A 26,354-nucleotide genomic window follows, 5' to 3' on the forward strand; every position below is an offset into this window, starting at 1 on the left:
CCTCCTCCGAGTCCTCATAGGTGCATTCCTGCATGTGTGCGAACGTATGCGAGCGCGCTGCTACCTGGGCGGCCAGGGCAGAGCTGAAACTGATCGCTTCTGAGCCATGCAGTTCTGTCAATCTGTCAATCACAGAGAGGGTGGGCACTCTGGGTGTGAGCGGGTGCCCCTCGTCTATAAGCCCGTCTGATTGGAATAGCTGTGTTTCCTCTGCAGTCTCATCTCTGGTCTCTTTAGCTGCCCCAGTTACATCAGAATCTCCACAGCAAAACTCAGTAACAGAATCCTCTCTCTTTCCGGCCCACTCAGAATCTCAGTCTGCTGTTCACATTCATTCTCCTCTCCTTGTTGGGAGACATGGTTATCCGTGGTAGGCATGGACTCTAAAGAGTTTGTGTCCGTTTTTGATGTGTCCTTAGCGAATGGAGCCAGGGCGGCTAGAAGGACAAAAAAAAAGACAAGAATTTTTTTGTTTGAAACTTGAATGTAGAATAAAAAAGTCAATATGGTAAAGTAAGTTTGCGACAAAAGCTACACTAACTCAAGTTTATTCTAAATGTAATTTAATCAAACTAAATTTTTACGTTTTAATTTACAAACATGTTTTCGATAATTGAAATAAAGCTAGAATAAAATAAAAAAATAAAACCAAACCAAACCAAAAACAAAACCAAAAAAACACAACACAAAACAAAACGATGAAAAACCTAAAAATTAAAAATCCTGCCTGAAATAAGTTTGAAAAAATAACCAACTAAACTAGATTTGAAACCAGCTAAGCGAATCAGTTCAGACAGTTCATTTCAATAAACAAACAAAAAAAGCAAATAAAAATGAAAAAAGCACATAAAATGACTAAAACTTAAAATATTAAAAACCTCATTCAAAATATTAACAAACACTATAACAGTATATAAATAATGCTAAAATAACACTGTTGAAAAATTTAGTAGTATACATTTTTCTCATTACAAAAAAGTTGGTAAAAAGCGTTTGTTTATTAGTTAGTTTGAACTGTCTGAACTGATTGGCTTAGCTGGTTAGCATTATTGTCCAAAAAAAACACACACATCTTAAATATTTACATTTACATTACATTTAGTAGACTTTTATCCAAAGCGACTTACAAAAAACAAAATATTTAATTATATCATAGTTAGTTTTTTTTCCCCCCGACTGAAACGAACTGTTGTAAGAACTAAAACAGAACCAGCCAACTCACTTAAACTCAAAAAAGTACTTCTGGGAAAGAAAAACACTCAAGAATTATGGGGTTTGTGCATGTAGTACCCTGATCACTAAACAGCAGGAGCTTGCGCTTGTCTCTCTCTCCATCTGATGTTCGGATTCCCAGGACGGATTTTAGCTCGAGTAAGACACGTCTGGACTCCTCACGTTCATGACGTTGGCGCTCCTGTTCCCATGGCGACAGCATGTCCGTGGCCCCTCTCCACTCCGTCTCAGAGTCCGAGTCCGAAACATATGCCTCCAGTTCCTGGCCAAGAAAAGCATATTTTTAATCCCAGCTAAGCTAATAACCACAAAATTGTTAATTGTTTATGAATCTCTCTGCATTTTTGCTAATAACAACACTGAAATCTTAGCAGTTTGTTTTGCTTCGTTCCGCAATTTACATCTGTGAAATCCTTTGTGAGATAGAAAGGGAAAAAAAAAAAAAAATGTTGATGACAACAATAACAAGCACTTCACTTACAGACAATAAACAAGTGAACATTTGGACAAAAATATAAGTGGTGCTTGTCTGTGATGCCGAAATTTAATACTTGCATCAAATTATTTCATATTTTAAGACACTTACTGACTGTGACAGTTATGAGGGTCTGTAGTGGTTATTTTATATAATTTACTTCTTTTTCCTTAATGTTTTCTGCATGTTTGATTAGGCAGACAATGTTCAAATATTAATAAGCAATATTATTAATATGTAAAAATTATTTATATAAAAAATAAAATATGCCAAAATACTTAATTAAAATGCTTAATTTCATTCATTTTACTATGATATCAGGACAGCTGTACCAAAAAAGTATATATACACACACATTATATATGTATGTGTGTGTATGTGTATATGCATGCGTGTGTATATATATATATATATATATATATATATATATATATATATATATATATATATATATATATATATATATATATATATATATATATATATATATATATACACACACACACACACACACACAATTTAATGCAGAATTTTTAGTTAACTCAGATTTACAGATAAAATGATCATCATGTCATCGTCCCATATCAACCGCCCATCAAAATGAGCAGTAATAATGAAGCTTGCCTTAACAAACACTAATAATAATAATAATACAGATATTTATTAATATTTCACTCATGCTTAAAAGTACACTCACTCACACACACACAGACACAGTACCTGTTCCTCTGGGACAGGGTCTCTGTCCTGTATGTGTGTAATGGGGGCAGGAGGAGGGGGATCTGGGGCAGCTGTTTCCTCTGGCTGATCTGAACTCTCTGTGGAACACACACAAATACACAGTATCCTGTTAATGTGTGCCTCCTTTCAGCAAATGACACAGGACACAGTCAGTTTCTATGTGAATCAAATGTCGCTTGTTGTGGTATTGTTATTCATTGTGATATTATGGCCAAAAACTGACATTTATTATAAATCTACACTAGATTTGAAAAAGACCTTAAAAAACAAATAGTGAGATACAAGTGAATTTGGGCATCACAATATTATAATGTACAGTATAAAATACTGAACATTTTGAAATCTGCTATAGAAAATATTCATATTAACAGGAGAGAACAATGATGCCAGTTAGTCCCTTTTAAAAAAAATATACAGGGTCACAATATTACCAATATTGGCATATATGGATAAACATATACATGAATGAATGAACAAACAAAACAAACAATATCAGGTCACATTAATATTTTACAAGAATATTTGGAGTCATATTTCCTTTTTTTAATCTGCTGCAAACTGTGATGCCTGCAGAAATGCATTACTGGGTCTTGTGGCAAGTAATTAAATTATTCTGTTAAAAATAGCTGTTGTTTGGCACCCACATGCAGACGTGCAAAAGTACTTCAAACAACTGCATAGCTGAACTTTGACCTTCCTCCATTAAAAGCACCAGCCCTGAGGAGGGTCATCATATGACACTGGGCATCACACGACCATTGACTTCACCTACTTGTGCATTGTGGACTGATTCTGTAAAGGACGTCACCCACCCCATCCCTCTCTCGCTGTCCTTTTTTACCCTACTACTTCCCTAAAGCTCCCTAAAATAACCAAAGGGAGGGAAATCAGTCGAATAAGGAACTCTAAAAATATCCCAAGACACACTCTGTTACCACAGAAACACACAAAGGCTGACGGTGAGGACGTCATTTCGAGAGCTCATAGACACTTATATGGTCATACTGCTGTGTGGCAAAGCTCTCTGCAATACTTTTGATTGGTCAATTGGTTTCTGCAGTGAAATGTTTTTTCTATAACAACTGCATAATTACAGGCTGACTGTACAAAATCACTTATAATATCCTTTCTATTGTCTTATGGTTTTTTCTTTTTTTTTTTTTACCCATTTATGGTACCAGGATTTGAGACACTGTCAAGAATATTTAAAACTACTATAAAAGAAAAGATTCAGCTTTTTTTATAAAACTATTAAATTAAATAAACTATGCTACTAATAATTAAGATTCTTGTGCTAATCAAGGACGGCTGCATTTATTTGATCAAAAATACAGTAAAACGGTAACATTATGAATTCTCTATATTTCTGCATCAGTATGACCCAAAATATAATCAGATTTTCACAAAAGTCCTGAAAGTAGACAAAGAGAACCCAATCAAACAAATGAGACAAAAATATTTTCTTTGTCATTTATTTATTCAGGAAAATGATCCAATATTGCATATCTGTGAGTGGCAAAAGTATGTGAATCTCTTTGATTAGCAGTTAATTTAATGGTGAAATTAGAGTCCATCTGTGCAGAGATCTATCAAAGTCTGATTTGTGGAAGTGAATCATGTCATGAACAAAGGAGATTGCTGAGGACCTCGGAAAAAGAGTTGATGTTGCTCATCAGGCTAGAAAAGGTTATAAAACAGCATCTCTAAAGAGTTTGGACTCCACAAATCCACAGTCAGACAGATTGTGTACAAATGGAGGAAATTCAAGACCACAGTTACCTTCCCGAGAAGTGGTCGACCAACAAAGATCACTCCAAAGCAGAACGTGTAATAGACTGCGAGGTTGCAAACGTTCCCAGGGTAACTTCTAAGCAACTAAAGGCCTTTCTCACATTGGCTAATGTTAATGTTCATGAGCCCAGAACACTGAGCAACCATGGTGTGCATGGCAGAGTTGCAAGAAGAAAGCCACTGTTCTCCAAAAAGAAAATTGCTTGCTAAAGATCATGTGGACAAGCCAGAGGAATATTGGAGAAAGGTTTAATGGATGGATGAAACCAAAATAGAACTTATTGGTTTAAATGAGAAGCTATTATTTTCAGAGAAAAAAAAACACACTGCATTCCAGCTTAAGAATCTTTTCCCATCTGTGAAACATGGTGGTGGTAGTATCATGGCTTCGGCCTGTTTTGCTGCATCTTGGCCAGGACAGCCTGCCATCATTGATGGAACAATGAATTCTGAATTATACCAGTAAATTCTAAAGGAAAACGTCAGGACATCTGTTTAAGAACAGAGTCTCAGGAGAACGTGGGTCATGCAGCTAGACAACAACCCTAAGCACACAAGTCATTCTACCAAAGAATGGTTAAAGGAGAACAAAGTTAATGTTTTGGAAAGGCTGAGTCAAAGTCTACACCTTAATCCAATTAAAATGTTGTGGAAGGACCTAAGCAAGCAGTTCACAGGAGGAAACCCACCAACATCACAGAGTTTAGTTGGTTCTGCACTAAGGAATGGGCTAAAACTCCTACATGTTATTGTTCAGGACTGATCAGCATTTACAAGAAACTTTACCTTCAGTTACTGCAGCAAAAGGGGGTCACACCAGATACTGAAAGCAAAGATTCACATACTTTTGCAACGCACAGATATGTAACACTGGATCATTTTTCTCAATAAATAAATGACAAAGAAAATATTTTTCTCTCACTTGTTTGATTCGGTTCTCTTTTGTCTACTTTCAGGACTTATATGAAAATCTGATGATGTTTTGGGTCATATTTATGCAGAAATATAGAAAATTCTAAAGGGTTCGCAAACTTTCAAGCAGCAGTATATATATTTTTTATATGTAATTTATTCCTGGTCTTCAGTGTCACATGATCCTTCAGAAACCATTCTAATATGCTGTTTTGCTGCTCAACTATTAATAACAGTTCTTATTATTATCAATTTTGAAAACAGTTAAAGGTGCAATAGAATGCATGGATACAATATTTTAAATTGTTCTCTGATATCTACATAGAAGGTATTTGGCTTAGGTAAGGGCAAAAATTCTCCAGAAACGGTTTTACATGTGCATTTACAACCCTAGGATTTCTCCCTAGAATGAAATGGTCTGTTATTGGCTTATTTGGAAGGGTCATGAATAATAATATTGAGTTCTGCTCTGATTGGCTGTTTCACTGTGCAGCTCATTTCAGTAGCTCACAGGAAGGAAACACAGGGAAAATATGTATTTCAATACTTTCTCGCGCAGTTATATCGTCGGGTAATTATACTGTAAATAAAATGTGGGCATCAGGGAGCCGCTATTAATATGCTGGGCATTGAAACTGCTTTCAAATGCACGATCGCTTTTTACTTTCACTTTCGAGATTCGCGATCGCACGAACTGTTTATCATTTGCACGTGTTTTGACTTGCCAATTTACACATTGAAGCAATTTCAGACCATTCAGATGAAAGAAGTCGAATCGGGAAACGCGCACCGTTTGAGAGAGAGAGAGAGAGAGAGAGAGAAGACATGATTATAACAACATCAGAAATAACAGAGCACATTAAAAATCTCAAATTAAAGAAGGCATGTGGACAAGACAACATCAGTAATGAAATGCTCAAACTCAGCAGCCCTTACATAATTCAAGCTCTGGCAAAATTATTCAATCTGATCTTATCCTCTGGTGACTTCCCTGAGACCTGGTCTGAAGGACTGATCACTCCTATATATAAAAAAGGAGATAAATTTGATCCCAGTAATTACCGTGGTATTTGGGTGGGCAGTAACCTAGCAAAGCTTTTCTGCAATATAATAAACAGCTGCATAGTGAAATTCCTTACAAGACACAACATCCTAAATAAATCACAAATTGGCTTTTTACCAAAACAACGTACATCCGACCACATCTATTCTCTGATCATCTGATCCTGATTCAATCTGATATAAAGCCCTCCTCGCCAATAAAACCTCAGCAGAATCTCATCCTCTAAACACACTCGCTATTCAGCTAGTCCATAAAACCCAGCTCCTCACTGACTACAGCTACAACCCCAAAACCATTATTAAAGAAATTGGCAAAAATCTGAAAGACACTCGTGAATCTCTAAGAATACACAAACATGGAAAGAGCGAGAGCAGAGGATCTGTAGACACTGTGATCTACAGCAAATAGAGAACGAGAAACACTTTCTACTGATTTGCCCTAAATATCACAATGTGAGGGAAACATTTCTCCCCAGATTTGAAGCACTGATCCCATCATTTACTAAACTTGGTAATACTCAGAAAATGCCCTTCTTACTTGGAGAAGATGATAACAGCTGCAAAATATGTATCAACCATTCACAATGTTAGATGTTAAACATAATTAACTCTAAACTGACTGACTTTATCTTTTCATTTATTTAGATGGATTTTATTTATTATTATTTATGTTGTATTATATATATATATATATATATATATATATATATATATATATATATATGTATGTATATATGTTAATGCTTTGGCAACATTGTGTTACACAGTCATGCTAATAAAGCTGAACTGAACTGAATTGAGAGAGAGAGAGAAAGAGAGGATTCAGATACCTCAACGGATGGATACATACACACAAAGTTATGTTAAAATACCTGTTTTGGAAAGTATTCTGGTAAACAGAGTCGGTTATGTCTTAAGTTAACTTATACAGCTGAGAAAGAAACCTGATGTCAGTATTAGGTCCGTGCATTTAGTCTTAAAGAGACAGCTGCCTATACGTCCTGCTTCTGTTTGCTAATCATCTGTATTTAACTTATGCAGTAAGCATTATTGTGTTGTTTTACACTTAATTTTTACATTTCTGCACCTGAATACTACTGTTACTGTATTTATTTATAATTTTATGTTGTAGGCTGTTCATCTATGCTTGTAATTTGTGTAATTGTTTTTGTTTTATTACTGACTTTAGTAGTTAAGCTAGTAGTTTCTGCTGGGGTATAGAAGTACTTAAAGTACGCTTTTATTAATTAATAAAAAGCAAACTTTTTTTTTTTTGCTGATCCAAAAAAATTATCCGATCCGTGACTCAAAATCCATAGTATGATCCGAACCGTGAGTTCGGACAATTAAAAACAAATTAGCACATGACTGAAACAAAACAGTCATTCATTCAAATTCCAAAGCAGTGTGCAGTGATTGGTTGAGAGGATGACCCCTGACCTGGGCAGCTGGAGACTCGGCGTAGCATGCGGTCGACCTGAGCGAGTGTGTCGTCCCAGCAGCAGGTGCTGGCCTGCATGTGAGGCTCCAGCAGCTGCAGACGCTCCTTGAGCTCCTGATATCCCGCACACGTCATCTCCTCCGTCTCCTTAGCAACCATTAACTTTTCCAGATCATCCTCAAGAATTATGACCCTAAAAAAATTTAATAAATAAAAACAACACAGGATGTGTTTTTGAACCAAAAATGTTGGTATATATTGGCCATTCTACATAATTGGTGCAAACTGCTGTCCCATAACCAAAAAACGCATTTAAAATGCATGGATGTATTCAAAAACTAAAACCCTAACCCCTAAATTTCAACTTATGAAAATGATATTGAAATTTATTTCCATTGTTGTTTTTAAAAATATCGTTTTGATTCTTTTAAAAAGTGAAGTTCAAAAAATATTTATTTTATATTTTCTTTGGAAATTATGAACATTTTTATGTAAAAAAACAAGTGTCCCGCATTTTTCATGTCACTACCGAAACAGTACATGTTTTAGTCTATTGGCCGAGACTGATTTTAACTAAACCCATAAATTTATGATCAGGAAATATTCCTGTGTCCCCCTCTCTCATAGCTACAAGGTGTGAGTAGATAGGTCTCATAATTTTGAGGTAAACGTGTTCAAAAATCTGAAAAATCTATGTGTAACTTTAAGGAACGTCACTACCAAACACCTTTTTCTGCAATTAAGCTCACTTTTTTGAGAGTTTTTCCATAATGTTTAGTTTTTATATGTATACCACTCTTCAGAACTGTGCTAGCTAACCATGTGCTGATTAGCATCTTTGAGCTAGGTTCAAAATTATCTAAAATTGTCCCTAAAGAGGTAGTGACAAAAGGAAACACATAATCCTTACATTTGGGAAAATAAACAATTTTAGTACAGTTATGCAATTTTTTTATTTTGCATTTTATTGTTTTATTAGTATTTTAGTTGCTACCAAAGCATTACTGTCATTACCGAAACATGGGATGTTTAGTCAAAAATAAAGTAAACTGATTATCAGCTAAGATGTATTGATATTTTTTTGGTTCAATGTACATTCAAAATAATGAATCCTTAACTTTGAAATCAGTATGATCAACTTTTTGCCTTTTACAAAGAAAAATCGGATTCAACATACAACAAATTTAAAAAATGACACTTGAAATATTGTTTAAAATGTAACTATCATGGATTTACCTCTGAAAATTATTTTGTAAAATAGCAAAAATTATATTTACCATCTAGATGTAAGCAAAATCCTAAAAGGTCAATATAACCCTTCTATTTAAATTATTATTATTGTGTTTCGGTAGTGACAAATTTGGGGAGAGGACAAATATTCCAAAACTTTCTGAAAATACAATATAAGAATTAACTGCACAATTACTAGAAATGTTTACCTTGGATATTATACAATTTGCATGCATACAATTTTTTTGAAAAACGACTTTTTTTTCCAAAGACATTTCCAACTAGAATGGCCCATATATTAGAATAAATCAACTGGCATTTAGTCAGATCATCTTATATTTTAGTGAAGTTTTAATTTATTTATTAATTTTTTTTAGAAATGTATTAATTAAAAAATAAAATAAAAATACAAATAAACCATAAGAAGTACATACTCGTTTAAGAGTGTTTTCAGGTGAAGTTGTAAACTGCGGACAGATGTGTGCAGAGAATTGAGCTCTCTACACTTCTGTTGAGCACGTCCATTTCTTTCTGCGGGCAGCGACTGGTGCTGCATTTCAAAGTAGCGATGGAAATCAAAGCTGCGTTGAAGATTTCCAAGGACAGCGGCCAGAGTGCGATGGAGAGAGTCAGTAATCAACGGTACACTGCTGTACGTGAGGGGGCTGGGCCTGGAATCTAGCTCCTCCCTCCCCGGAGACAACAGCAGAGCTAATCGCCGGAAAAACTCTGAGCTCTGCCCGACCCACAACTGGAACAACATCTGCAAAACAATCAATGGTTATTGAAGAGAATGATGTGCATTTATGTCAGCAATAGGGCTGGGCAATAGCCTTTATTGAATATTTACAGTACAGTCACAATGGTTATGTTAATACTAAAAAGAACAGCGTTACAAATGTTGTAATGTCTTTTATTTGACCATTAGGTCTGGAAACTTTCCTTGTGTCTTGACTCAAAAATAGAAGAAAAGATTGTGAACTATGATTTTCTTTCTTTCAAATGGTCAAATTGAATTATTTAATCCAAATAATAAATTTTGCTTCAATGGAAAACATTCACAAAAGTCCCAGAATGCCATTTTATGTGGTTGGTGAAATATTTCATGAAATGGTAACAATTTACAATAAGGTGTCATTTGTTAACATTAGTTATATATATATATACACACACATACATACATACATACACACACTCAGGTCCATAAATATTGGGACATCGACACAATTATAACATTTTTGGCTCTATACACCACTACAATGGATTTCAAATGAAACGAACAAGATGTTCTTTAACTGCAGACTGTCAGCTTTGATTTGAGGGTATTTACACCCAAATCAGGTGAACGGTGTAGGAATTACAACAGTTTGCATATGTGCCTCCCACTTGTTAAGGGACCAAAAGTAATGGGACAATTGGCTTCTCAGCTGTTCCATGGCCAGGTGTGTGTTATTCCCTCATTATCCCAATTACAATGAGCAGATAAAAGGTCCAGAGTTAATTTCAAGTGTGCTATTTGCATTTGAAATCCGTTGCTGTCAACTGTCAAGATGAGATCCAAAGAGCTGTCACTATCAGTGAAGCAAGCCATCATTAGGCTGAAAAAACAAAACAAACCCATCAGAGAGATAGCAAAAACATTAGGCGTGGCCAAAACAACTGTTTGGAACATTCTTAAAAAGAAGGAACGCACCGGTGAGCTCAGCAACACCAAAAGACCCGGAAGACCACGGAAAACAACTGTGGTGGATGACCGAAGAATTCTTTCCCTGGTGAAGAAAACACCCTTCACAACAGTTGGCCAGATCAAGAACACTCTCCAGGAGGTAGGTGTATGTGTGTCAAAGTCAACAATCAAGAGAAGACTTCACCAGAGTGAATACAGAGGATTCACCACAAGATGCAAACCATTGGTGAGCCTCAAAAACAGTAAGGCCAGATTACAGTTTGCCAAACGACATCTAAAAAAGCCTTCACAGTTCTGGAACAACATCCTGTGGACAGATGAGACCAAGATCAACTTGTACCAGAGTGATGGGAAGAGAAGAGTATGGAGAAGGAAAGGAACTGCTCATGATCCTAAGCATCAGTGAAGATGGTGGTGGTAGTGTCATGGCGTGGGCATGTATGGCTGCCAGTGGAACTGGTTCTCTTGTATTTATTGATGATGTGACTGCTGACAAAAGCAGCAGGATGAATTCTGAAGTGTTTCGGGCAATATTATCTGCTCATATTCAGCCAAATGCTTCAGAACTCATTGGACGGCGCTTCACAGTGCAGATGGACAATGACCCAAAGCATACTGCAAAAGCAACCAAAGAGTTTTTGAAGGGAAAGAAGTGGACTGTTATGCAATGGCCAAGTCAATCACCTGACCTGAATCCGATTGAGCATGCATTTCACTTGCTGAAGACAAAACTGAAGGCAAAATGCCCCAAGAACAAGCAGGAACTGAAGACGGTTGCAGTAGAGGCCTGGCAGAGCATCACCAGGGATGAAACCCAGCGTCTGGTGATGTCTATGCGTTCCAGACTTCAGGCTGTAATTGACTGCAAAGGATTTGCAACCAAGTATTAAAAAGTGAAAGTTTGATTTATGATTATTATTCTGTCCCATTACTTTTGGTCCCTTAACAAGTTGGAGGCACATTTGCAAACTGTTGTAATTCCTACACCGTTCACCTGATTTGGATGTAAATACCCTCAAATTAAGGTCTGCAGTTAAAGCACATCTTGTTCGTTTCATTTGAAATCCATTGTGTTATATATATATATATATATATATATATATATATATATATAAAAATTTTTAACAAACTTGTGCCTCTTTTAAATACATTTTTACTTTGATTTAATTATCTACTTGGTAAAAATTGTTGTTTGGTTTTCAAGTAATTGTAACTTTAAAAGATAAATATTGTGTAATATATAGTGTTTTTTTTTTTTTTATGTTTCATGAAAAATATAAGTAGGTATTGTTTTTTTATTGTTAGAATGCAAACAAACAATTGAACAAGTGCCTTGGGGAGAAAAAAAATTACTTTTCACAAAAAAATGGTTAAATATCAAGATTTATTTACAGATAAATATCATCATACTTAAATACTGTCAAAACACTAAAAAATATCAAGAAATTCAGCTATATAACCCAGCCCTAATCAACAGTGTGAGGTTCTGTACCTTGAGTGCAGGCAGACTGTAATCATTGGTCAGTTCTTGCGCCTGATCGTCAGAAAGATGCTCCACCCCCAGACCGAGACCAAGCTCTCTGATTGGCACGGTGGACACGTAGTTGGTGACATTGTCAATCTCCGAGTTCAGCGGATATGTACAACACAGTCAAGGACTCGACCAAGTGAATTAAATGTTCAGAAATCAAATAGTAAAAGCTGTTGATCACAAATGATGTTGTTGGATCAGGATATGACTTGAGCATGACACATGTGGCGAGGCGAGAGGCTCGGAATGCGCAGCGAAGACTCTGATAGGCCGCCTTCCGTAGACCAATCAGCTGCTGGCTGCGAAGCAGGCCTGCCCTGTTAAAGGGACAGGCGCCACTCACCCTGTCGAGTAAACTTGACAAGTGAAACGTGATCCAACTGTGCAGACGTCCGAGAACCATCAGGGCAGACACACATCACAAACAACACATAATACTACAAGACTAACACTATGTAACAACGTAACACACAGAACACAAAAATAATGACAATCTAATACACTAGTTCAAAATTTTGGGTGAATAAGACTTTTAAATGTTTTTTTGAAAGAATAACATCGTGAAATGTTATCATAATTTAAAATAACTTTTTTTTTCTATTTGAATATATATATTAAAATGTTATTCCTGTTATTAAGTTTTAGCATCATTACTTCAGTGTCACATGATCCTTCAGAAATTATTCTAATATGCTACTCAAGAAACATTTTTAATTGTTATCAATGTTGAAAACAGTTGTGCTGCTCATGGTACACAATTTAGAACAGCATTGATTTGAAATAGATTTTTTTTTGTAACAGTGTAAAAATCTTTACTGTCACTTTTTATCAATTTAATGCATCCTTGCTGAATTTCTTTAAAGTAATAAACATTTGAACGGCAATATTACTAATAATAATTACACTTACTAGATCTAGTGAAAGACAAATTACACTCAACATGCGCACCACAGAGCACACAAACCTCATACACGTATAACTAAATTGTTAAATCTATATTTAAACAGGTATTAATTTATATAGAGGACATGAGCCCATGCCAGTAAGTTAGTAGGCGTGCAGTTTAACAACAGCTCAAAATGACTAATTCTAAATACTGAAAATTAGAAGTGATTCAAGCTCATATTTCCACTCAAAATGAGGAACATTCAAAACTGAGTAATGCAAAATTGAGCCACTTCTCCAAATCACCAGAAATAACACATTTTGAAAAAAAGGCACCAATTAAGTCAAATAATCCACGTATCATTCCAAACAGGAATACAGTTAAAAAAAATAATAATAATTTAAAGATGAAGTGTGTAATATTTTGTTAAAATACTTTCTCCTATCCCAGATTAACGTCCAGACTTTAAAGTAAACTGTAAATATGCCATTCATAAGGTGACCTTAACCGGCATTTTGCTCTGCTGGTTTGAGCGACTATTAACAGGAGTGTTTAGGAAACCTGTTTGAAAACAGTTACTCAGTTGCACAGAAATAACACACTTCAGCTTTAAACAACTGCAAAACTGCCTATACTAGTACAAAACGGATGCAGAAATAAATCACTGATTTTCATGCAGAAAAGAAAATCTCACAAAAATGAAAAACACTGCAACTAGTCAAATCGCAATGACCTTTTCTATATTTTATATATTTTCTAATTCTGTGTCTGTAATAAGCTTACATACATCACACCACATAAACAAACATAAAATAAGATGCAGAGGTGGACAAAGTACACAACTCCATTACTTGAGTGAAAGTACAGATACTGCTGGTCAAATATTACTCCATTACAAGTGAAAGTTGTAAAGACAGATTTTTACTTGCTTTTAAAAGTACCAAAAGTAAATTTCCTTTTTTATGTTAATGCAGTTTTATTATTGTTGTATGCAATACTTGCAATACCTTATGTCTCTGAAGCAACTTAAAGGGTTAGTTAGCCTGTGTTTTACTCACACTCGAGGCATCCTAGTATATGACTTTCTTCTATCAGACAAATCCAATCGGAGTTATATTAAAAATTAGTTTTGGCTCTTCCAAGCGTTAGTGGGTGGGTGTTTGTTTTCCAACAGTCCACAAGATATCAAATAAAGGGCGCGCATCCATAATAAAATGTCCCTCACACGGCTCCAGGGGATGAATAAAGGCCTCCTGTAGCGAATCCATGCGTTTTTGTAAGAAAAATATCCATATTTTAAATGTAATAAACACTTTTCTCTCACTTCTGCTATCTGTCGTATGCGGAAGCCGTTCCGGCGGATGACGTAGGACGTATGCGTCGCGCACGCGCCTCTGAGATATGCTAGTCTCACAAGTTTGTTTACAGGAGCAAAGGAAGCAAAGTTTCTTTACTTTACCAAAGGAAAACCAGTCTCCTCTTGGTTTATATTTTCTTTACAAATCCTCGGTTTGTACTTCTAATTCACGACCGGCGTTTTGTTTTGTTCTCTCTCCACATTCGTCACTAATCAACACCGATGTCCTACGTCATCCGCCGGAATGGCTTCTGCGTACAACAGATGGTGGAAGTGATAGAAAAGTGTTTATTACGTTTGAAATATGGATAGTTTTCTTACAAAAACGCATGGATTCGCTACAGGAGGCCTTTATTCACCCCCCGGAGCCATGTGAGGCACGTTTTAATATGGATGCGTGCGCTTTATTTGATGTCTTGTGGACTGTTAAAAAAAACCACCCACCCACTGCAATAATAAAGCTTGGAAGACCAAGGACAATTTTTAATATAACTCCGATTGGATTCGTCTGAAAGAAGAAAGTCATATACACCTAGGATGCCTCAAGGGTGAGTAAAACACAGGCTAATTTTCATTTTTGGGTGAATTCACGCTTTAAAATACATTCCGCCTACTGAATACACTGACTAGCTTGTAGTATCTTTAGAATAAAGTGCTTTTAGAATGTTAAAAACCTACAGAAATGAAACCAAAAGTGTAGCCATTCATCCACATTTAAACCGAGCAGACAGTGAAACTGCTGTAAATACAGACTGATAAGAAAAATTTTTTAAAAAACAAAAAAAATCACCCACTGACTTTCAAAGCTGCTACATAGTAACAACTTTCTACTTCGAGGACATTGATAGAAATGTAGTGGAGTAAAGAGTATGAAATTTGTCTTTCAAACATAGTGACGTTAAAGTCACAAGTTTCCAGAAAAAATAATATTCAAGTAAATATACTTCATGACTGTCCACCTCTGATAAGATGTGACTAACTAAAGTGGTTGGGGTCTGTGTGTGTGTGTTTATGTGGTTCATGAAGACACAAATTTGTATAATGACGTGGGTTTGACAGAGGTATTACAAGGTGAAGGTGGTTTATGAGGACACGACCTATGTCCTTGTAATATACAAGGCTTAAAAAAAAAAAAGAATAAATAAATAAATAAACTAAATGGTGTTTTATGAAAATCTAAAAATGCAACGAGTTTCCTGTGAGGGGCAGGTTTAGGTGTAGGGCGATAGAAATACATTTTGAACAGTATAAAAACCTTTACGCCTATGGGGAGTCCCCATAATCCACCAATACCAACATGTGTGTGTGCGTGTGTGTGTGTGATGACACTTACAGGGTGAAACCTCGTGAGATGACTTCTGTCTCCTGTATGAGTCGCAGTGACTTGCGAGAGAGACTGGTCAGCACTCGGCTGTTGTTCACCAAACCCTCCAGCTGGACGGCCAGAGACTGAACACGCCGCTGTAGAACGGCCTTACGCCACAGAGACAGACCCCGCCACGCACACGTAACACACACCAGGACAACGCACAGCCACAGAGCCTGCTCGTGGTCAGGGTACGAAAAACATATGCCGAGCAAGACAGCTAGCAGCCCGACCAAAACAGACACATCCCTGTAACACAAAAACACATCAGTAACATATCAAGCTGATTGTGTTAAAGGGATAGTTCACCAAAAAATGAAAATTCTGTCATTAATCACTCACCCTCATGTCGTTCCAAACCCGTAAGACCTTCGCTCATCTTCAGAACACAAATTAAGATATTTTTGATGAAATCTGAGAGCTTTTTGACCCTGCATAGACAGCAACGCAACTAAAAAGTTCCTAGATCTAGATACATAGCAAGGACATCGATAAAACAGTCCATGTGACATCAGGGGTTCAACCGCAATTTTACGAAGGTACGAGAATACCTTTTGTGCGCAAAGAAAACAAAAATAACAATTTTATTTAACAATTCTTCTTATCCTGTCTGCAGTGGCATTAGAGTATCACGATGCATGCGCTTGCTTCCACATCATGTAAACGTTAACGTAAGCAGCAGCTTAATACACAGAGCCGTAATTCACCGACAAGCTACGCAATATCGCGTTCATTATCGAAGGTGATTCATCTGCGATAATGAACGCGATAGAGCCACAGATCACTGACAAGCTATGCAATGTGTATTAAATGGCGCTCTATTTGAAAACAGGTGATGGAGATTTACCGCTAATCATGGAACCGGCTTTACTGACTAGATGCGCATGAATATCACGTTCGATATATCGCCCAGCCCTTAGATCTGGGAACTTTTCAGTTGCGTTGCTGTCTAAGCAGGGTCAGAAAGCTCTTGGATTTCATCAAAGATATCTTAATTTGTGTTCCAAGGATGAACGAAGGTCTTATGGGTTTGGAACGATATTGACAGAATTTAAATGTTTGGGTGAACTATCCCTTTAAGGTGTTTTTGTTGGTATTGACATAGGTGCGCACCGTATAGAGGGTGGCGAGAGGTAGCGTGGCGCTGGGACAGCAGTGCTGGCGCTGGGGCAGACAGTATCAGTGGAGCCCAGAGAGAGCACGCTCGGATCCAAGAGCTCGATCAGCTCAACATCCTCCTGCAACAGCACATCCTGAGATAACAGACAGCGCAGGGAATACTGGCGGAAGGCAGCATCCTGCGGGAAAACAAACATAGTTGAATACAATCTTTCTGCGGCAGCAAATCAATCTAATTATCGGATCATTCCAATGCCTTGCAGCAATAACAGGTTTCTGTACTGTAATGCACGACAAGATCTTGGTCTCTGGATCTTAGTTTTATCAAATTGATTTTGAAATAAAGTGATTAGTATCAGTTAGATTAGACAAACCCTTTTCAAATTTTGAAAATCTCTTTATTTGGCATTTAAATTTAAAAATCACTTAAATTAAAAATAAACAAAATAAATAATAAAATAAGTTTTATTTATTCTTTAAAAAATGTAATTAATTAAAAAAAAAAATTATATATAATACATATACATATATACACACACATATATATAAAAAAAAATCGGAGCTGGCCAAGAAAATCAGATTTTTTTGGAAGTGTGACCTGTCGATACCGATTTTTGCCGATTCCGATTTTCCACTATGTTTATAAATGGTAATTTTTCCCCTAACCTTATTAAATGTGTCATCTTTCACATCAAATTCTTACTTTGTTTCAATTAATTCAGTTAGCATAATAAGAAACTGTAATAATAATAATAATAATAAACATTATTTTCTATAGCGCCTTTAAATGGAGATCTCAAAGCGCTTTACAACAACAAATAAAACCATACACAATAACAATCAAAACACAACAAATAAAACAATGTAAAAATAATACAAATTTAATTAAAAGCTACCCTAAAAAAATGAGTTTTAAGGCGAGATTTAAAAGTGCTAAGATTTTTAGCTTGCCTTATCTCAATCGGTAAAAAATTCCAGTTGTTACCATTCAAATGAAATTAGTATTAACAAACTCTTATCTTTCCACTGCTGAGGAAACAGAAGCTGCATCTGAAGTGTTATTAGATGCATTTACACAGACAGTTTGATGAAGCTGAGGTGCCATAAATGCATTTACACTGCAAAAATTTCAAATGCATAAATAATTTTATAAAATTAATGTTTTACATTTTTTTTTTATACATACAAATAAATGTTGAAAAAAATGCAATATTACTTTTAAATATGACTAAACCACCAGTAGGATGCGGCAAGTGTCTGTTTTAATGAGTGAGTTATTTATTCATACATTCAACCGATTCATTCAAACGGCTGATTCGTTCAGAAAAGAGGCAAGTGACCGTCCTTATGAATGGGCCACTGAATCATTGACTCACTCAATTCGTTCAAAAACGTGGATTCATTCAGTAACGAAACACCGCTGTGTTGCTCGGAGACACACAACAGTTCTGCTGTGGCTTTGATCGGAACTATTTCCGTCAGCGAAAATGAGCAAAAACAGTCAATATTTTGTCAAATTAAGTCACTTAAGTTTAACATCTTGTTTATTGAAATACTATTGTATAAAATCAGTGTCACATTGCAATCGTGTTGATATTGATATTCGGGGAAACATCATGGCCATATAATGTTGCTTATCTAAATCATATTTTGTAAATATCTTTATTTTTTTTCTACCGCAGTATGCATCTATAAATTTATGTGAGTTACCTTGTGTGTGCTGTCTCTCTCACACACTCACTCAGGCTGTGCAAGCCTCATCTGACACGACATAAATACATTATCAGTCTCCGTTTACACTGAATGCAATTAAAATTATAATCATTCTCACGCGAAACGACGTGTTTATATGCGACTGTGAGTATATCAATATCCGGTGACCTATTGAATATCCAATATAGTGCCAATATCCAGCAACTTCGCACAATCATTGAAGAGGAATGGACCAACATTCCACAGGCCACAATCAACAACCTGATCAACTCTATACGAAGGAGATGTGTTACACTGCGTGAGGCAAATGGTGGTCACACCAGATACTGACTGGTTTTCGGACCCCCCAATACAGTAAAACTGCACAATTTAGAGTGGCCTTTTATTGTGGCCAGCCTAAGGCACACCTGTGCAATAATCATGCTGTCTAAACAGCATCTTGATATGCCACACCTGTGAGGTGGATGGAGTATCTCGGCAACGGAGAAGTGCTCACTTACACAGATTTTGACAGATTTGTGAACAATATTTGAGAGAAATAGGCCTTTTGTGTACATAGAAAAAGTCTTAGCTCTTTGAGTTCAGCTCATGAAAAATGGGGGCAAAAACAAAAGTGTTGCATTTATAATTTTGTTCAGTGTATATACATATATATATATATTTAGACTTAACTAGCATTTTTTAAAAGCCCTTGTCAGTTGCTTTATTTGACAATTCAGTAACAACTTGCCAAATACATTTACAGTTATATACATTTATACATGTTTAACAATGTAATTAAACAATAAAATTTCCTACATTTAACAACAGAGTTATATTTAATAGTTTTATACTTAAATTTAAATGCATTTTCAAGTGCCTTTTCTTTTATTATTTTAATTTATTCACATAAGCATTTTTCATCCATTACAAATATTTAAAAACATTTATTTTTGTTCAGCTGCAAATAGTTCATTTTTCAATGTTCAAAAATAAAGGATTACCACCCCTACCAAATAATTTTGTTCACTAGCCATCAATCTTAACATATTATTTATGAAAACAGACTGTGTTAATTATTAATACTATACAGTGATTTTCAAGTTAAATGCATAACAGTCACTGTTAAATATGTATTTTAGGTATGGGACCTGCATATTTAGAGTTTGGGTATTTCCGCTAGAATTTGGGATAGTTTAATTGGTCAAACTGAGCTAATTTTGATTGGCCAATTTTCTAAAGCCTGATTTTCTAAAGCCTGATTTTCTAAAGCCTGATTTTCTAAAGCAGATCTGACAACCCTGCACACCACCAAATAACTATTGCCCCCTTAAATATTTATGTGTTTATGCATATTTTATACATGACTGAAATCCAGCTGTATGCTGAGCTCGACTCTCACCAGCTGCTGCTCCTGCCAGCGGGTGGCGCTGTTTCGACGCAGAGGATTCAGACTGTGTAGAGCATCAACCAGCCTCCAAACACCACCCTTCTGCAAAATAAAACATAAATTAAAGCCTAAAGCATGCTAGATTTCTGAGGAAAACCAACGTAGTTCATGCTAGCACTCATCAGAGCAAATCAAGTAACTGAATACTGAATAAGTGTTAATATGTGTGGATGGGAGAGAACTCATCTTGCACTCAATTTTTTTTTTAAATCCAATAAATAAATAAATATTATGTGCTGCCTTTGTCGAAAAACTACCTGCCACAAACTAGCAATAACATCATGGTGCATCACTGTGAAAACTGCACTAATATAACAGTTTTATGTGGTATGAAATTCAATGTGAATATGGGGTACAATTTTACTGATGCCAAATTACATGAAAAAAATTGTTGTTAATGTAATCCATTACATTACACATTTTAGGTAATATAATAAGACTACTTTTTGATTACTTTTAAACTAATTTGTTTATCACATTGATTTGAAAAGGATAATCTTAGTACCATCAAAATTTCTATTTCTTTTGAACTTGCAACCGCATAGCAACACTTAGCAACAACCCCAGGTAACCTAGCAACCACATAGTAACACCCTGGCAACCATCCAGAATACTTTAGCAAGATTTCTAAGCCATATGTATATGAACTCATTTAAGCTTCCATTCGATCTAATATTTCTAATCTATCTATCTATCTATCTGAGAGACTGTACTGCCTTCAAAACATTCAAGCTTTAAGCTTTAAAACTACTTTAAACTATTTCAGACTGAAAATTGTCAAACTTTTAAAACTTAAAAAACAAAAAAAAGGACTTTTTGGTTAGGCTTCCTCAAACTTTATCTAGTTGGTTTATCACATTGATTTTAATTGGATAATCTTAGTACCATATCAAAAGATTTCTATTTCTTTTGAACTTTCCATTTATCAAAGAATCCTGACAAAAACGTATCATGGTTTTCCAATAAAAAATATTATGCACATCCATTGTAAATATCAGCAAATCAGCATATTAGAATGATTTCTGAAGGATCATGTGACACTGAAGACTGGAGTAATTTAGTAACAGTAATAATATTTCACAATATTATTACTGTATTTTTGATCCAATAAATGTAGCCTTGAAGAGTGTCTTTCATTTACAGATTTATTAAAAGTATCTGATGCTAGTATGTTTATTATGTCCTCTTGAGTAACAGTCCACAGACCGATTATTGATTCCTGTCTGGGTCATGAACACACAAACCACATGTCTGTGGTTTTTACCATTTTAGCCTACATACTAAACATCCTCCGAAACAAAGAAAGATAATGGAAATACAAAACATTTAAAGAAACAAACTTCAGGTTTGATATCTTGAAATTTCAGAACAAATCAGAAAGAAAGTGACTATAGTTTTGGGAAAGTATAATGTGCATCCAGCCTCACACACTGAGGAGGTTCTGCCCGTTTTGTCTTCTTTCTTTTCTTCATGTCTTTAGTATTCCGTTGCTGTAGGACTTTGAGTGTGTGTCAAACAGCTGAAGAATAGAAAGAGTGTGTGTGTGTGTGTGTGTGTGTGTGTGTGTGTGAGAGAGAGACACATCGTAGACTGGGAACACAAACAAGGACAGTCTGAACTGTGTAAACTAAAGACAATAATGATGTTCAACGTGGAAACATTCCAAATAAATTCTTAAATAAAGCACAGACGCGCACACACACACAAACAATATTTTGCTCTGCCAAAGGAATGAGCTCTATTTACACACTGATTGGAATTAGAGCACATTCCCAAACGAGACTGGACAATTCTTCAGTCATTCATCACTTCCTGTTTCTGAGGTGACCATGGAACCGGCCTTCAGTTTCACACTGGTGACTATTGTAACAGGAGCCAATTGTAACACACTTTTTTCCAATTACAAATAATTTGGAGTGATAATACTTAACCAGCACATGCTTTGTTTGTTCTTTAACTGAGACAAGGGAGGGTGTGTGTTTTATATTTCCAATAAAATAAGTGATTTTGAGGTTAAAAAAAATAATAATAATAATTATTAATAATAACAAAAAGGTGGATAGGTTTAGAAAAAAATGCATCAGTATACACTACCAATCAAATGTTTTTGAACAGTAGTTTTGAGAAGTTTTCGAATAGTCTATTAGAGAAGTTGTCTTCTGCTCACCAAGCCTGCATTTATTTGATCCAAAACACAGCCAAAGCAGTAATATTATGATTTTTTTTAAATACTATTTAAAATAACTATTTTCTAATTTATTCCTGTGATCAAACCTACATTTTCAGCATAATTACTCCAGTCTTCAGTGTCACATGATGCTTCAGAAATTATTCTAATATTCTGATTTACTCAAAAAATATTTATTATTATTATTATTATTATGTTGAAAACAGCTGAATTGATTTTTTTCAGGTTTCTTTGATGAATAATAAGTTAAAAAGAACAGCATTTATTTGAAATAGAAATCTTATGTAAAATTATAAATGTCTTTACCATCACTTTTGGTCAATTTAAAGCATCCTTACTAAATAAAAGTATTCATTTCTATAATTTGTTCCCCCTTTCTTTAGCTTTGATCACAGGAATAAATTACTTTATATTATATATAATATTTCACAGTATTACTGTTTTTCCTGTACTTTGGATCAAATAAATGCAGGCTTGGGGAGCAGAAGAGTATTCTTTTAAAAAACATAAAAATCTTACTGTTCAAAAACTTTTGACTGGTAGTGTATAATGATACCATTTTTATTATTGAGTACAGAATAGTTCGCATTGGACCTGTCTGATTCTAATTTGACCTTTCAATGTGTGTTTCAAAAACTGCTGGTTACAAAACACTATTCAGATTAGCATTTAATCTGCTTCTGCAACACAGCTCAAGTTTACAAAAATGTTGTTTGTCCCAGGATTAAGTTCTTTCATTAAACACTATACAAAACTGTAGTTGCTGTACGGTTAGCGTATTGGAAAGGTAAGTGCTGACACTCACTCTTTGAGAAGGGAGGATATCCTGAGGAAACTGTGCCTCCTCTCCACCAGCGCTTGGCTCCTCCTCCTGAGAAACGGGAGAACATGCTTCAAAATCGGTGTGTCCTAGATCCTGCAAGTACTGGAACAGCGGAGAGTTCTGGAGGGGCGAAAGAGACACAACTCAAAATAAACATGGGTCAACGACAAATGAGGATGTCCAAGATGACGAAAAGGAAAAATGGAATCTAATATTTATTTAGGTTTAAAAGGGTTTTGAAAAATGTTAAAGAATGTCAAGTGGTGCAACCACCAAGCAAAAAGTAACATTACATACTGAATATGCATAACATGCATAAACCATTATTTTCAAAAAAAGTTTTGAAACACATTTTTTGGATTATGGATATCATAAGGTTTTGTTGAGGTTTTTCTATTCGACTGCCTGAACTAACCTAAACATGTCATAAAAAGGTACAATAATACAATAAAAAAATAAAACAAAATAAATAAATAAAAATATGATGACTGAATGTTGGGTATAACACACTGACTTACCCGACAAAATGTTTTCTATATTTTTGTCTGATATCATGGCCCACCTAAATAAATAAATATTCCTGCATGTTGGTTATACAAAACTTTGATTTGGCAGACAAAACCTCCGAAATACTAATAATATTTTAAAACAAAACTGCTCCACTATTTATTTATTTGTTTGTTTGTTTAAAATAATGCCAAAAAAATATTTTTATTGAAGGAACTTCAGAGCATGGGACAGTTATACCATCCTGACAAGTCCAGTTAAATAATTAATCGCGATTAATTGCATTCAAAATTAAAGTTTTTGTTAACATAATGTTCTGTGTATATTTAGTATGTACATATAAACACACACGCATGTATATTATATTTCAGAACAAATGTTGTTTATATATTAAATACATTTCTTTATAATATAAATTATATGAATATAAATTTAGATATGTAAATATTTTCCGAATACATACTGTATAAGTGTATTTACATATACATAATAAATATACACAGTACATACATGTTATGCAAACAAAAACTTATTTTGGACGCGATTAATTGTTTGACAGCACTAATATTTATACACACACACACACATACATATAAATATATATATATATATTATATATAAAATCAAGTGTGTAAAAATCAGATGTAGCATAAGTTTTTGATTCACATCTGCCATCCAAAGCAGCAGCCATTCTTTTAAAGGAGAAAGGAGAAAGGAAACACACACACACACACATAGAAGAAATATAATTTGATGAACAAGTGAGTGAAAGTAATATGGAGAGGAAGGAGGAGAGAAATAGAGGGGTCATGATTCCGATATCTCTCTCAGGTAGTTAAGGGCTGTGCTCTCTCTCTCTGAGGAAAAACACTACATACAATATCTTTTCCTGCCTTTTTCCTCCCTTACCTCTCGCGTGTCCCTCACTCTTGTCTTGGATCTTCTCAAACGCACCATTGCTCAACAGAGGAAGTAGATCCGACACTCTTAAACGTCCCAATTCCCAACCAGATATCCAGAATCACAGGCGCATTTCCACTGCTTACCATTGCCACTGGATTTGAGTTACTAAAGAGGTTTATAATTATCATATTCTTAGTCGGTCAAATCCTGCATGGAGGTATTGCCTGCCACCCGTCGCGACCTTTGCATCTTTTTGCTCTAAAGCTCATTTGCAGTGAGAGGAATCGGTTGGCGTGTGTTTATTGATGTGAGAGAGCAGCTAAACTGGCCTGCGGCGAAAGACCTGATTTTAGGTCACCAAATGAGAGCAAACTGAATCCAACTGTTTTTGTTTTGAAGTCTGGATTGTACGTGGCGATATAGAGCATTGTAAAAGCAAGTCAAAACCTGACCAGCACACCATATGCCAACAACTGACCAAATAAACAAACCAGGATTTCCATCATATCTGACCAATGATTTTTCTTGTGTTTGTGATTATTTTTATTAGATTATTTTTTTAGGGACATTTTCTAGGAAATTCAATGAACCATAACTAGAAAAACACCCTGTAAAAAAAAAAAAAAAAATTATATATCTATATACATATATCTGTGTGTGTTTAAAATATATAAATAAAGTGTAACAGGTGCTTTGTCTATAACATTCTTGCAGTCATTAAACTATATTTTATATGAGTGTGTATAAAAATATATTTATATTTGTATTAAAAATAGCTTTTTATTGAAATCTTTCAAGCTGCCAAGCTATTTATTTATTATTTATTTAATTATTTAACCAATTAATAGATAAATATTGCCTGTAATCGACTATACATTTGTTGATCCAGGAAAAACTAGGCCCTAATTGTTACAGTCTTACCCAATAAATATTCCTTATGACTGTTTGCTCTACAGTAAATTATTAAAAATCACTGCCACAAACATATTAAATGAATAAAGATCTAATATAGATCAATGACAGCATGCTTTGCCTAGGGATGGAGCATCATTAGGATGTTGATATGACTGCCCCAATCTTGACTCATAAAGGCAGATCAAGACCACACATGCTTTAAAGCACACTGCTTTTAATTCAACTTATAGAGAATAAAATAAAACAGACCACAGAGACAGACAAACAGAAAGTGTCTACAAAGCTATTTAGGTGCCTCGCTAGACTGTTTTGGGGTCATCTAGCATTTTTAAACATCATAGTACGAAAACCTAAGGAGTAACAGCATTTTTGGGGCATTTTAATATAAGAAAATAGTGGGATGCCTTCCTAGACAGCATTTTTGGACATCTTAGTCTAAAAGACTAGTTAGCTTGCAACCTAGACAGAATTTATTAATCTAAACCCTAAGTAACTTCTAATTTAGATTACATTGTTTAGGCATTAATGTCTCAAAACCTAGTGACCTCCCTACCTAGTGCTTGACGCGCCTATATATACTGTCTAGGTAGTGAACTCACTATGTTTTGAAGCACAGTCTCTATCCCTGTCCATACAAGATTTATGTCTCCTAACATGTTGTATTATATGAAAAACAAAGCTAACCTAGTTTTCAGCGCGGTATGTATATTATTAAACCCAGAGTGCTTAATAAGCAGCTATAAGTCATTGTAGAGGTGCACAGGGAGGAGTGTTTTATGTGCTAAGTGCAGGCTGCTAACTGCACATCTATCCCAGATATTTGAGCAGCTGTTTGTGTGGCCGCGTAACGCGAGCGTCTGGATCAAAAACTCACCTCGAAAACAACTTCTTCATCAAAATCCTCAGTCATAGCTCTCCGCCATATGTGTCCATCAGTTGCGCATGCTGGGATGGTAGTCGATATGAATTACAGGAGGGATCTGTACAGCTTCTGCTGAATGCGCAGAGACACGCCATGACTTGAACTACATTTCCCATGATTCAT

General features: G+C 35.3%; 1 protein-coding gene across 1 annotated transcript in view; it reads right to left on the reverse strand.

Annotated features, from left to right (window-relative positions):
• The window catches only part of vezt (vezatin, adherens junctions transmembrane protein), a 28,553-nt gene extending 2,199 nt beyond the window's left edge, over positions 1-26,354 (reverse strand). The window contains 13 exon segments of the mRNA XM_058772628.1: positions 1-288; positions 291-437; positions 1,291-1,495; positions 2,429-2,526; positions 7,655-7,848; positions 9,320-9,648; positions 12,065-12,206; positions 12,304-12,447; positions 15,680-15,961; positions 16,826-17,010; positions 19,926-20,015; positions 22,967-23,104; positions 26,184-26,354. Coding sequence (XP_058628611.1) covers positions 1-288; positions 291-437; positions 1,291-1,495; positions 2,429-2,526; positions 7,655-7,848; positions 9,320-9,648; positions 12,065-12,206; positions 12,304-12,447; positions 15,680-15,961; positions 16,826-17,010; positions 19,926-20,015; positions 22,967-23,104; positions 26,184-26,219 — 2,278 coding nt within the window. The 5' untranslated portion in view covers positions 26,220-26,354.

Source organism: Onychostoma macrolepis, chromosome 04 (genome assembly GCF_012432095.1).
Source record: "Onychostoma macrolepis isolate SWU-2019 chromosome 04, ASM1243209v1, whole genome shotgun sequence".
Lineage (NCBI taxonomy): Eukaryota > Metazoa > Chordata > Actinopteri > Cypriniformes > Cyprinidae > Onychostoma > Onychostoma macrolepis.